This window comes from Amblyraja radiata, chromosome 22 (assembly GCF_010909765.2).
Source record: "Amblyraja radiata isolate CabotCenter1 chromosome 22, sAmbRad1.1.pri, whole genome shotgun sequence".
NCBI classification, from domain to species: Eukaryota; Metazoa; Chordata; class Chondrichthyes; order Rajiformes; family Rajidae; genus Amblyraja; species Amblyraja radiata.
The window spans coordinates 36,080,109-36,095,009 of NC_045977.1; the positions used below are offsets into that span (position 1 = coordinate 36,080,109).

General features: G+C 39.7%; 1 protein-coding gene across 3 annotated transcripts in view; it reads right to left on the reverse strand.

Annotated features, from left to right (window-relative positions):
• ttyh3 (tweety family member 3) overlaps positions 1-14,901 on the reverse strand; it is a 119,836-nt gene that overhangs the window by 36,708 nt on the left and 68,227 nt on the right. For all 3 annotated transcript variants that reach the window (XM_033041037.1, XM_033041035.1, XM_033041036.1), the window contains exons 5-7: positions 11,810-11,905; positions 8,711-8,783; positions 2,345-2,420 (exon numbers count right to left, since the gene is read on the reverse strand). In XM_033041037.1, coding sequence (XP_032896928.1) covers positions 2,345-2,420; positions 8,711-8,783; positions 11,810-11,905 — 245 coding nt within the window. The remainder of the gene's footprint in view (positions 1-2,344; positions 2,421-8,710; positions 8,784-11,809; positions 11,906-14,901) is intronic.

Here is a 14,901-nt window from a genome sequence, read left to right on the forward strand (position 1 = left end):
GCCTTACAGCGCTTGCATCGCCGGAGACCCGGGTTCGATCCTGACTACGGGTGCCGTCTGTACGGAGTTTGTACAGTGCCCTCCATAATCTTTGGGACAAAGACCCATCATTTATTTATTTGCTTCTGTACTCCACAATTTGAGATTTGTAATAGAAAAAACTCACATGGGGTTAAAGTGCACATTGTCAGATTTTATTCAAGGGAGTTTTTTTACTTTTGGGTTTCACCATGGAGAAATTACAGCAGTGTTTATACATAGTCCCCCAAATTCAGGGCACCATAATGTTTGGGACAAATGGCTTCACAGGTGATTGGAATTGCTCAGGTGTGTTTAAATGCCTCCCTAATGCAGGTATAAGAGAGCTCTCAGCACCTAGCCTTCTAGAAAGAAGAATAAAACTGTTAGAGACATCAGCCAAACATTAGGCTTACCAAAATCAACTGTTTGGAACATCATTAAGAAGAAAGAGAGCAATGGTGAGCTTACCAATCGCAAAGGGACTGGCAGGCCAAGGAAGACCTCACCAGCTGATGACAGAAGAATTCTCTCTATAATAAAAATAAATCCCTGTCCGTCAGATCAGAAACACTCTTCAGGAGTAAGGTGTGGATTTGTCAATGACCACTGTCCGCAGAAGACTTCATGAACAGAGAAATATAGAGGCTACACTGCAAAATGCAAACCACTGCTTAGCCGCAAAAATAGGATGGCCAGGTTACAGTTTGCCAAGTACTTAAAAGAGCAACCACAGTTGTGGAAAAAGATCTTGTGGACAGATGAGATGAAGATTAACATATCAGAGTGATGGTAAGAGCAAAGTATGGAGGAGAGAAGGAACTGCCCAAGATCCAAAGCATACCACCTCATCTGTGAAACACAGTGGTGGGGGTATTATGGCCTGGGCATGTATGGCTGCTGAAGGTACTGGCTCACTTATCTTCATTGATGATACAACTGCTGATGATAGTAGCATAATGAATTCTGAAGTGTATAGACATATCCTATCTGGTCAAGTTCAAACAAATGCCTCAAAACTCATTGCCGGGCAGTTTATTTTACAGCAAGAAAATTATCCCAAACATACTGCTAAAGCAACAAAGGAGTTTTTCAAAGCTAAAAAATGGGCAGTTCTTGAGTGGTCAAGTCAATCACCCGATCTGAACCCAACCGAGCATGTCTTTTATATGCTGAAGAGAAAACTGAAGGGGACTAGCCCCCAAAACAAGCATAAGCTAAAGATGGCTGCAATACAGGCCTGGCAGAGCATCACCAGAGAAGACACCCAGCAACCTGATGATGTCCATGAATCGTAGACTTCAAGCAGTCATTGCATGAAAGGATACAACAAAATACTAAACATGACTTTCATTTACATGACATTGCTGTGTCCCAAACATTGTGGTGCCCGGAAATGGGAGGACAATGTATAAATATAGCTATAATTTTACATGGTGAAACCAAAATGTATAAAAATGGCCTTTATTAAAATCTGACAATGTGTACTTTAACCACATGTGATTTATTTTTTTTATATCACAAATCTCAAATTGTGGAGTACAGAGGCAAATAAATAAATGATGGGTCTTTGTTCCAAACATTATGGAGAACACTGTATGTTCTCCCTGCGAACACATGGGTTTTCCCCGAGATCATCCCACACTCCAAAGACGTATAGGTGTGTAGGTTAATTGGCTTGGTATAAGTGTAAATTATCCCCAGTGTATGTAGGATGGCGTTAATGTGCGGGGATCGCTGGTCGGCGCGGACATAGTGGGCCGAAGCGCCTGTTTCCGCGCTGTGTCTCTAAACTAAACTTCATTAATTGAGGTATTTTTCTAGTTAACATGAGGAATAGAAACATAGAAACATAGAAAATAGGTGCAGGAGGGGGCCATTCGGCCCTTCGAGCCAGCACCGCCATTCATTGTGATCATGGCTGATCGTCCCCTATCAATAACCCGTGCTGCCTTCTCCCCATATCCCTTGACTCCACTAGCCCCTAGAGCTCTATCTAATTCTCTCTTAAATCCATCCAGTGACTTGGCCTCCACTGCCCTCTGTAGCAGGGAATTCCATAAATTCACAACTCTCTGGGTGAAAAAGTTTTTTCTCACCTCAGTCTTAAATGACCTCCCCTTTATTCTAAGACTGTGGCGCCTGGTTCTGGACTCGCCCAACATTTAAATATGGCTATTTTGGAATCAATTTCTCACAAAGTCTTTAGATTAAATAGCACCAGTCAGCTAACTACATTACACAAAGTACACACAGAGTCGTTACATTTCATTGACAATAAATTCAGAGGAATTTCTTACTCGAGTTCTATTTGAAGACAACATACCTTTTGCAATAAGACCAAGTCTGTCCACCATTTTGGAAACGTATACATCTGGAGATACACAGAAATCACTTGAACCCTGTTCAAGAAATAAAAATGTCAAATCAATAACATAGAAACCTAAAATAAATGGAAACTGGAAGAGCATCTTTAAAAAATATTAACCTATCTTTTGTTATTTACTGCAGTTAGGGCCACATGCATAAATGGCTGCATTGGCTTTACATGGGGATATAAAAACCTCCATTAGATATCTTCTGGTAACATATTAAACCATCTTACCTAACCATCAAAAAAAAACTTAATAGCAGAAATTCTCTCTTCCCCTTCAATGTAGAATTTTGAAATAAAATCATTTTAATTACACCATTTTCTGTTCTTTCACAGCATTATAGGACAGGTTTAAATGGATATGGACCAAACGCAGGCAGGTGGGACTATTTTCGATGGGACATGTTGGTCACAGTGGGCAAGTTGGACCGAAGGGCTTGTTTCTATGTATGACTCTATGTATGACTCTATCTGGTTTAAGACATCCAATAAGTTGTTAATTCACTCTTAAATGGGGAGATGGTCAAGCATGGGATCAGGGGAGTTTGCAAGGATAGGCAAGGGGTGCAAGATATTGGGAAAGTGAGAGGTGTGGAGACTGAGAGTACAGGAGGGAAGGTGCAAGGGTTAGAATTAGGATGGTGCAATAGCCAGTCAACGTCAAAAATAATTTCTTAAGAAAGAAGATCTAAGAACACCAAATGCTGTAAACATTTGTGAATTGTTGGATGGCACTGTAAAATGTTTCCCAATCCTTCAGTCCTCATGCATGATTAAAGTACGTCACACCTGGAGACTGAAAAATATATACTTAATTCTCAATATCCACTGATGTGCAATCCAAGGATTCACACTCTTGGAGTCAGTTACATGTTACAGGGAGCATTGATAAATATTGTGCAGTCATCCAGAGTCCTCTCTGTCTGTACATTAGGGGAACTTCTGCCCGAGGGTTCCCAGGAAACACAATGATTTTACCATCCAGCTTCCCTCTAATTAGGGTGGGACCTAATTATTTGGAGCAGGAGCAGAGCTGAGCTCTGAGTCACAGGTGCAACACCCACTCTTGTTCCTCGATTCAGACTCAGACAAAGCAACAGCTCCAAACTTAAAAGAACAATGGCAATTTGTCACAGTTTCGATGTACGAATTGGGCCCATGGGATTCGAAAATCCTCCCATTTGGAGATTGGAAGATGAAGGTTGTTGTAGAGAAAAGCTCCATCTTTCCATGACCACCAAAGCATATTTAAACCTTATGGAGCAGTGATTTTGGGAATAATGGAGGTCACTCAAGTTGTTAGTTTTTACTAGGAAGCGCCTTAGTGTATCAGCCAATTTTGTTATTGGCAGGTAGCTCCTGCTCCTATGCCTCATGGAAATACGAGAGTGAGCATAAATTTCTGAATTATGAACTTGCCTGTTTCTATTTCCAAAATAGAAATATGATAGGCATATGGAGTCCATGATGGCTTAGCAAATTATGTGGCAGAATACTGCTTGACCTATTCCCTGGTTTTCAACTGCAACCTTTGAAACACTGACAGCAGATATTGAAGAAACGTTGATGCTTTCAAGACCAAAGGTGAAAGGAGGTTCAGTATGAGAGAGGGCCTTCATATGCAGGTCTTGGTGTTTACAAGTACAGAGGGGCAAAATGCTGTTCCAGCTTGTAGAATCAAGGAAAGCTCGGACCAATAATCTGCTGAATTATAGGTGGTTTAACGTCAACAATGCCAGGGCAAGATTGAATAAAGAGTGCACTCAAAATGTTTTACACAGACTAAACGACTTAAACATAGCACTGAAAAGTCATTAGTGCCTACTGTCCACTTGGACATAGTTTAGATGATTCCTACCCCATACTGCAGTTTGATTGTATTATTCTTTTTGTGGGAAGGGAATATTTAAAAAAAAGACTCAATATAGTACACCTGCCATTGGAAGCCTAGGCTGACTGGGTTTTCTTCTACAGACTGAAGATCAAGCTGGACATGGAGCCGATTCAATTTTACTGATCTGTTCAGCTTATCCAGTATTAATTCAAAAAACATGTCTTGCAACTTTTGAGCAAGATCAAGATGATGGCATTTCATTTTGTCATCATCAGTTCTCTCATTCTTATCCAATCTTCAAAATCTAACTCAGATGTAACCACTCAATATTCGATGCCAATGTTTTACAATTCAGTTCCATTGACTCTAACCATCTGAAGCATGCAAATTATTACCAGCTGGATCTGTCAGCTGTAGAACAACCATCCAGCATTTTGGAAAGTTATCAGATTTCATTTCTAGAAAGCCTAAACATCAATGCACATATTCTACTTAATGTTCCCCTTGATTAGGGAGTTGAGAAAATGCTTCTTTTTTTTAAGCAATATGTTCTCACGAATTAAATATCTTAAATCTGTGCATCAAAACCAATCACCAATATCAGAAAAACAAAAGAAACAAAGGTTGTTTAGGAGCCTCCAGGGAAGGCAACTAGAGTCAAATACACAGAGAATTGGCAAGCTTTGGCCACACACTTGAACCACCCCCTTCCCTTTTTTCTTGTTTGACTGGATATATTTATTTCTGTTAACTCTTGAGATTATTTTAACAATTATACCACCAACATCCCCATTTGTTTGTTAACTTGCACAACTTAATATGTCATGTTTATATGTCATTAAGGCAGACAGAGAATTGTATGTTGTGAACTCTAGAGCTTTGGGTCTCACCAAATGAAGGCAAGGAAATTAATAGTGGAACAATTTAATACAGGGGTGATCAAGACCCTGGAATTAAGGGAGCATCGATATCTCAGACAGTTACAGGGCTGGAGGAGGTTACTGAGAATTAAGCTAAAATAAATTAAAATGTGGCCTAACCAGGGGTTGATGTGGGTGAGCAAACAAAGAGTGGAGGCTGACTGGGATAATGTAAGCTAGCCAATGTAATCTAGCCAATTCTGGACATCAAGTCTAAATCACAGGACTGCGTGCTCAAGGTAGAATATTGTTTGGCGATACAGACAAGAAGTTGATATGGAACATAAATTCCATCCACACATCAGCCTGACAACAGAATAGTAATTCATTCATCTTTTAAATAATTCTACTCTACACTGCCACATTTTTACAATCTTTATCATAACCCTTCTTATTACCACATCAGGACTTGCAGATTTTCACTTTTCTTTTATGCTCTCTCACTTCAGTATTTTAGGTTACAAGTATGCCTGATGGACAAATTACAATAAAGCTCTGGTATATTAATTCATCAACAAAGCGTACTGAATAAATCTCAAAGTAATCTTGTTCATAATAATAAATTGACCAAGAGGCAAAATTGTTTGCAATCTCAAATCCTAAACTTTGTAGATGGTCCCTTTAGATATTGTGACCAAACAAAACCAGTATTTTGTATTGTAAATTATAGATTTAAACAACATTTGTTTAAATTATAGATTTAAACAACATTACATTATACATATAAGCTAGTTCAAAATAAAAATTGTTCAGCAAATTCAACTTTGGCTACTTTCACGTGGACTTCCCAACAGCAATATTTGGAAAGGAAATGAAATTCTACACGTTCAAATCTTTCATTTTGCACATTATATACTGCACGAGTAATGTTCCCATCTTTTCCTCTAAAATGTGAGAAAATAATGTTGCTGCTGAGCCAAAAGATACTGGGCTCAGGGGTCCTCATATCATGTGCACGTCCCACTCAATATTATGCAACCATGGCTCTCCAAATCTATGTAAGTGGGTGGGCATGGTGGTGCAACGGTAGAGTTGTAGCCTTACAGCGCCAGAGACCCGGGTTAGATCCTAGCTATGGGTGCTGTCTGTACGAAGTTCGTACGTTCTCCCAGTAACCACGTGGGTTTTCTCAGGGTGTTCCGGTTTCCTCCCACACTCCAAAAACGTGCAGGTTTGCAAGTTAATCGGCTTCAGTAAAAATTGTAAATTATCCCCAGTATGTAGGATAGTGTTAGTGTACGGGAATCGCAGGTCTCGCGGATTTGGTGGGCCGAAGGGTCTGTTTCCACGTTGTATCTCTAAAATAAACTAAAAAGCCGTGTGCAAGTTCGTAAGCAGTAGATTCCATGATCGGAATATCCTGCTTTCAATAAGAAAACAAAACTATGGAATGGCAATGAATTCCAAAGCAAACAAAAAACAAAATGAAAGTTATCAAGAAAAGATCTAACAGACCTAGTTACTTTTCTCTCGTGTAAAGACTGAGCAGAGTAATAGAGTATTTCGTAATTGTTAAAGGACTTGATAGAGTGGACACAGAGTACATGTTTCCACATGTGGGGAAGAACATGATCATGAAATATATACACAAGATGATCACCAGATAATCTAAAGGAATTCAGAAGGAACTTCTTTACCCACAGGATGGAGGAGAACATGGAAATTGCTACAATTGAATGGTTAAGGTGAATATTATTGATACATCAGATATATGATAGCCACATCATGATGGCTTGACAATTGATTATGTGGTAGAATACAGCTTAGCCCATTCCCTGGTTTTCAACTGCAACCCTTGAAACGTTGACAGCAGATATTGAAGAAACTTTGAGGCTTTCAAGACCAACGATGGAATAATATTGTTCAAGAAGGAACTGCAGATGCTGGAAGATCGAAGGTACACAAAAATGCTGGAGAAACTCAGCGGGTGCAGCAGCATCTATGGAGCGAAGGAACTAGGCGACGTTTCGGCCCGAAACGTCGCCTATTTCCTTCGCTCCATAGATGCTGCTGCACCCGATGGAATAATATTGATGTATTAATAGTTAGGTATGAACGTCGGCCTGGACTAGTTAAGTCAAATAGCTGAGTATCCACTGGAATTTGTACAAACAGATCAAGTTTAAGAAAACCAGTTTAAATTGAATAACACAGGAACATTTATTTTTAAAAAGATTGTAAGTACATCAACTGGCATTATAAAAGGTGGCAGTGGCCAAAATGTAATTTGGTGGATGCGTGAAAAGTGAACTAATTATTCTTGGACAATAACTATCTATATTCCAACACTGTTTTTACGCAAAATAAAGTCTCCAACGTCTAAATGTTTTTTAAGTCTCACTTCATATATAATCCTTCAAAATCATATTCTATGACAATAAAGGCTATCTAATCTAATCTAATCTATAATTAATTGTAAGTACAAAACAAAACTAAAACTCTGAAAATGTTTTGACAGTATTACTGAAAATGACTCAAAAATGTGCAATATTCAGTTAGGGTAAAAAAAAGAATTAACATTTCTAAACTGGATACATAACTAGGACAAATACTGACACCATCCTCCACTTGTGTAAACTGATTCAGACATGCTCAGGGAATGTCACATTCCTCATTTAGATTCAGTATATCTAAAGTCAGTGATAAATTGCAGAGCACAAATGAGGCCACACGCACTGTCACAGTCGAACTGCTAGTAGAGTAGCGGCCTCACAGCACCACGGACCCGGGTTCGATCCTGACCTCCGGTGCCTTGTTTATGGGGTTTGCACATTCTCCCTTTGACAGTGCAGTCAGTGTCACAATGCAGGTTGGTGGGTCATGATAAAGTACCCTTGTTGTAGATGAGTGGTGGAAAGCAATGGGAGCAGAGGGGAAGGAAAACAATGTTTTCTAAGTTTGCAAAAACATGGAGGGGTGGAGTTGGCAAAAATGTGGCAGAGTAAAAAATATGGATTAACGTAAAATGAGTGTGAATGTGTGGTTGACAGCTGTCATGGACTGAAGGAACCAAAGGGCCGGTTTCTCTGTTATGTCTCTCTATGACACCATCCAAAAAATGTCATTCATTTTTTATAAATCTGTGATTTTGCAAATCAATTGATAAAGGTACTTAAATAAATCAACAGAATGATTTTAGGAAAGCCATTAGATTAGGGGAATAATTATTCAATTCATATATTTGGTACAGTCGTGTTTTCCACTGGTTGCAGCTGAAACTATTTTTCAGTTTACCTGTGATTTTACAGACTTTGAAAGTTCCAGGCACTCAGGGTGCCATTTGAATGGGGTCTCCCCAATCTCCCCATATCTGCATGCACTTCTACCATATGGCCGTGCTTTTTCTCACACCACAACGACATGTTGGCAGGTTAATTGTCGAATATAGATTCACCCTTGATGTAGGACAAAATGGGAGTTTATGGCATGCCCGATAGAATAAGTTGCAGGGCTACAAGGAAAAAAAAGAGGGGGAATTGGATTGGTCTGCTGGGAGCCAGCACGGACATGATGGGCTGAATGGATTCCTTCTGTGACATAACTGGGCATGGAAGCAAAACTCACCACTGAGACTGCCAGTTCCAGGCCTAGAGAACTCCAGCTGATAATCAAGGTTAACACTCCCAGGAGAGCAGCACTGCAGAGGAAGAAATGATGCAATGAGAAGCACAATCATTGCTGGATTAAAATAAACACAAGAGGTTAATAGTGAAAGACCACACAAACATTTTGAACTTGCCTTGTTCACACCTCAATACCAACATTTCCTGATTACCCAAGAAAAAAAAATCAGTTTATATATAATGCATTTTAATCAGTCAAATTGAAACAATTTTTTTTTTTTTTTTAAAGCCTCAGCTTTATTTTATCATATCCTTCTTGATGAAAAGTCACCAATCTGAAATAATGAGCCAGATCACTCTGAACTGGACCCCATTATATAGTTGCTTCTGGTCATTGCGCACTTGATCCAGATGTGGCAGATCTATTTTCCTGGACATCTACATCCTCTGGTTAAGCAGCAGGCCCCTTGTGACAACTTGGCCACCACATTAAAATGCAAAGGCCCACTTTCAAAGCTCTCCAACAGGCTTTAACAAGTAGCCAAAGTTGGAATGCTGCATTCCCTTCCATCACTGAACATAAGAGATACAGCGTGGAAACAGGCCTTTCGTCCCACCGAGTCTGCACCAACCAAGGATCGTCCCGTACATTAGCAGTACCCTACACAATAGGGCCAATTTACAATTTTACCAAAGCCAATTAACCTACAAACCTGTACATATTTGGAGTGTGGGAGGAAACTGGAGCACCTGGAGAAAACCCATGAGGTCACAGGGAAAAAGTAGAAACTCCGCACAGACAGCACACGTAGTCAGTATCGAACCCGGATGTACAGCGCTGCAAGGCACAAAAGACTGCCGCAGCGCCATCCCAAATATTTTTTTATTTCTCAAACATCGAGACATGGAAAAATAAATAAAATGGAAGCAAATAATTAAATTAGAAATGTAAACATTACTGGACAAAATTAATAAACATAATTGCAGCAAATAATAATAAATTAAACCCATTTAAAGTTACCTGTGCCTTTGGCTCCTAACACGAGGGTCATGATTCTCTGTGAAATCTAAAGTGAGGCTTATCTCAGTGATAATTCCCCAGCATTATGCCAATGAACCCCAGCACGACCAGGCTACACCTCCCAAAGCTACCAAACTCTAAAGTGCTCACTCACAAGTCCAGGTCTGCCTTCAGACCGAATAGCCAAACTTCAGCAACTGCAGCTATGGCCAGTAAAGTTCAAACCATTGAGTGAGATTCTCTCACCACAGATACAGCCTGGCCTACTTCCCCCCTTTCCCCTTCACTCCCAAACATTTTTCCTTTTATTTCGAAGCTAGTAGTACTTTGCTTTTGTATTCAATTCTTTGGCTGTTTGCCACTAATCATGATTTCATTTACTGGCCATTTCTTTTCAGTGCTGCACTCAAGGGAACACTCTTCATGTGAATTTTAGCAGTTAACTGCCTGTGGAGAGCATCACTATTGAGCTAAATATAGTGCTCATGTCCATTTCAATTTAAAGGTGGTGACTTTTGCTGCCAGTCAATGATCGAGTTAGCTTTAAAAAACAAAAGTGCTGGAGTAGCTCAGCAGGTCAGGCAGCAGCACTAGTGGGCATGGATAGGAGAAAGTTCATAAATGATAGGAGCAGAATTAGGCCATTCGACCCATTAAGTCTACTCCGCCATTCAATTATGTTAAGATACTTGCTTAGTTTAGAGAAACAGCGCGGAAACAGCACTGTGCCACCCAATGTGTCGCCTCAAGTGCTGGGCTTGGGAAGGGAATTGACCAAGATTCCAATTATAATTCCTCTACCGGAAGTACTTGTGTAGACACTGAGAAAGGGTTAAATAATATGCCAATATTCAAGTTTTTTTTATTAAAGTTACATTTTAGTCAGCTAGTCTTTTCCCTCAAAAGGAGAAGAGTAAATGAAAATTGTGTATAGAGAAAAAAAGTGAACAAAGTCCCTAAGTCAAGGGTTCCCAACCTGGGGCAAATTTACCCCAGGGGGTTGAAGTGATTTACCCCAGGGGGTAAATTTCATCTACCTAGAGGGTAAATTTGTAGATTCTGCATTTGTACATATTTTTTCTCATTAACTGACTGTGGTTCTGGTATACCGGTATCTGTTCATCATTAGTTGTTCATAAATAATTGAAATAATATTGTTTTGTGCTATTAAAATTGCCAGGGGTAAATGGGACAATAAAAGGTTGGGAACCCCTGCACTAAGTGATCCTGCAATATGAAATTGAGCCACTAGTAAAATTGTGATAGATGGAGGAGGTGTTGAAGTTATTTACTTTCGTCTTGACAATAGACAATAGGTGCAGGAGTAGGCCAATTGGCCCTTCGAGCCAGCACGGCCATTCAATGTGATCATGGCTGATCATCCCCAATCAGTACCCCGTTCCTGCCTTCTCCCCATATCAACTGACTCTGCTATCTTTAAAGAGCCCTATCTAGCTCTCTCCTGAAGTATCCAGAGAACTGGCCTCCACCGCTCTCTGAGGCAGAGAATTCCACAGACTCACAACTCTCTGTGAGGAAAATTGTTTCCTCGTCTCCGTTCTAAATGGCTTACCCCTTTTCTTAAACTGTGGCCCCTGGTTCTGGACTCCCCCCAACATCAGGAACATGTTTCCTGCCTCTAGCGTGACCAAACCGTTAATAATCTTATATGTTTTAATAAGACCCCCTCTCATCCTTCTAAACTCCAGAGTATACAAGCCCAGCCGCTGCATTCTCTCAGCACATGACAGTCCTGCCATCCCGGGAATTAACCTTGTAAACCTACGCTGCACTCCCTCAATACAATACAATACAATACAATTTATTGTCATTTGAGCCTCAGTGAGGCTCAAACGAAATTCTGTTTCCACAGCCATACAAACAAAGACAATTCCTAGACATCAATAGCAAGGATTCCACGTCATCTTTCTTATTAACCTGAACAAAATTGTGAAACTGCCTCAAGGGGAATAATACTGTAACAACAATTTCCCTGGAGAAGGTTTTATTCTTAAAAATACCATGAAACTTGACAATCAGCAAGATACAATGAATACTGATATACATAATCGCACTTACCAAATAAGGATTGCTTTCGAGTTTCTAATTAATCCAAACAGCACCAATAGACAGATAAGAACATCAAAAAGTAGCAGGCCGAGATATCCCAACCACCTGTGAAGAAAAATAACAATTTTAATAATGCAAACAGAGACAGAAAGATTTCATAAACATCTTATACTATACCACTTAAGGACAGAAATCATTGTTAAATGTCAAATTTCACTAAATAAAACTGTTCTCTTACAGAATATGTAGGAAGGAACTGCAGATGCTGGTTTAAACCAAAGATAGACACAAAATGCTAGAGTAACTCAGCGGAACAGGCAGCATCTCTGGAGAGAAGGAATGGGTGACGTTTCAGGTCTAGACCCTTCTTCAGTCTTCTCTACCCAAAACGTCTCCTATTTCATGTGTCACCTTTCTTATTAACCTGGACAAAATTGTGAAATTGCCTCAACACTTCAGACTGAAGAAGGGTCTCCACCCAAATCGTTACCCATTCCTTCTCTCCAGAGATGCTGCCTGTCCTACTGAGTTACTCCAGCATTTTATGGCTATGTTCTCTTACAGAGGTGTGCTTGAGATGCGTCAGGATCTCCTGCATGTAACTTGGTTGAGATCAGAAGACCACCTCATCCAGAATAAAGCTCTACCATGATGCTTTATCATTGCTAAAAAGGGAAATATAAATACAAATGCATGATGTGTTGCGTATGAGGAGGATAATATTACTTTGGAGGTAACGGAGTAAAGATTCATATTGGCTATTGGAATGATAGGTCTGTTGCACAGTAAGAGATAGAACTATCTAGGTTTACATCCTTCAGAGGTTAAAAGAATTAGAGGCAACTTCATTGAGGCATGCAACATTTTTTAGAGGGTTCTCCATGGTAGATAGTGGGAAGATGGTTTTGGAGCTGTAGAGCCTAGAATTAGAATCAAAATAGCATAGCATCAAAATAAGGAGTATGCCATTTAGAAATGAAATGAAGGAAAATGTTTCCATTTGGATGGTGGGTCATTGGAATACTCTAGCCTGGTGGGGTGAAGACACCCAGTCATTAAATTCATTCAAAACAGAGACCGAAAGATTTCTAAATGTTAAAGGAATCAAAGAATGCGGGGATGGGGTTGGGAAATAATGTTGAGGTGGAAGATCAGCCTTGATCTAGTTTAAAACTGGAGCAAGCTTGAGGGCCAGAGGGGTTACTTTTGTTCATATTTTTTATGTCCCAAGGGCCTCCACATGAACAGTGCTACATTCCATGCTGCATCTGTTCAGAGTGATTGTATCGTTGGTTGGATTATGGTAGTCATTTTACTTTGACATTTTGTTGCATGACATTATGGGATATTTAGAATTCCTTGGTATTAAATTTTGTGACTATTTAAACCGTCAATGCGAGAATAAAACAAAAGTCACAAACACAAGATTCGCATTCTGCCTCTTACAAATAACTGTTCACTTTTACACAAATTCTGATTGCCTCTTACACCATGTGCTGAACAGATTAAGAAGTTCAGTTCATGAAGTTTGCGGGAGCACAGACCGGCAGCAGAAAAAATAATCTATTTACTCTTGAGCGCGTTTCATTACTCATTAAGATCATGGTTGATTGTTGAGCAAACCAACCTCATTAAATAAGGATATTAGGGAAATAGGACCAAGATAAATAGTTCTCCAGGTTAAAATAAACAATTTCCCTTGCTTCGAGTGTTGCTTTTGGAAGGAAGCTCCGAGTTCTACAGTCAGCATGTAGAGTGTCTGCTAACTTCACTCTTGCAAGGAGTGGTTCAAAGTTTTAAATTGGGAATGATTATTACAGGAGAGCAAGAAAGTACATGGCAGGAACAGCAGCAACAGGTTAGAAATTAGAAAGAGAGAATAGGTGACAGCGTTTTTAAAGGATTGCATCAAAACACAAGAACGCACATCTGATGGGTTACATTGAGAAGGGGCCCTATTGCATAGAGTAGGAGATGGCAATATGGAAATAGTTTAGCTCTACAGTACTTTACAGGCTGCCAAAGGGGAAATATAATCAGTGACGAATCAGTCTCAGGCAAATCAGAGATATTAGTTAAAATGTTAATGAAAAATGGCTGCAGATTCTGGCTTTTGTGTATGTTTTAGGGTTGGAACTATTGACTGAAGAACTATACTCCACGATTAAAATCTTTAATTCAATACAGTAAATTGCAAGGATTAAAAATATACAAAACAGAAAATAAGCTACCCAGCATAAACCTGAAGCCAAAACGAATTGAAATAAATTCAAGGAATGGTTCTGATTATTTAAAGATAGAATCCACATGAGTTACAAAGGCAAAGGGAAGTACAGGAATGGGGTGGAAAATAGTATAACACATGATATGCACCATGCGCTGCTCAGCAGGGGAAACTTATGCAGAGAAAGATATGCAAAAACTAATGGCTCACAGCAGTTAAGTCATTTTAACCATGTCATGTTAGATTGAAGTATTGAATCAATGTAAAGAGCCCTTTATGGAGTGGAAATATGTAACAAGATGCTGGTGTATACCAGAGATAGACCGCTGAAGTAACTCAGTAGGTTAGGCAGCATCTCTACAGAAAAGGAATAGGTGATGTTCCGGGTCCCAAAATGTCACCCGTTCCTTTTCTCCAAAGATGCTTAGTTTATTTAGAGATACAGCTCGGAAACAGGCCCTTCGGCCCACCGAGTCGTCACCAACCAGCAATCCCCGCACATTAATACTATCCTACACACACTAGGGACAATTTTACATTTATACCCAGCCAATTAACCTACAAACCTATGTCTTTGGAATGTGGGAGGAAACCGAACATCTTAAAGAATGCAGCTCACAGGGAGAACTTACAAACTCCGTACAGACAGGTCGAACCTGGGTCGCTTGCGCTGTAAGGCAGTAGCTCTCCCGGTGTGCCACCATGCCACACTTTGTGTCTATCTTTTAGGAGTGGATCGTGGGATGCTTCCCAAATTACTTTCGGTTTGGAAAAACCCCAATGCTCACTATGTTCTTTAATATTTGATGGCTGAATTTATATGAAGTATGTTCATTGCTACGGTAATTGTTATTTTCACAAAATAAAGATTTCCCAA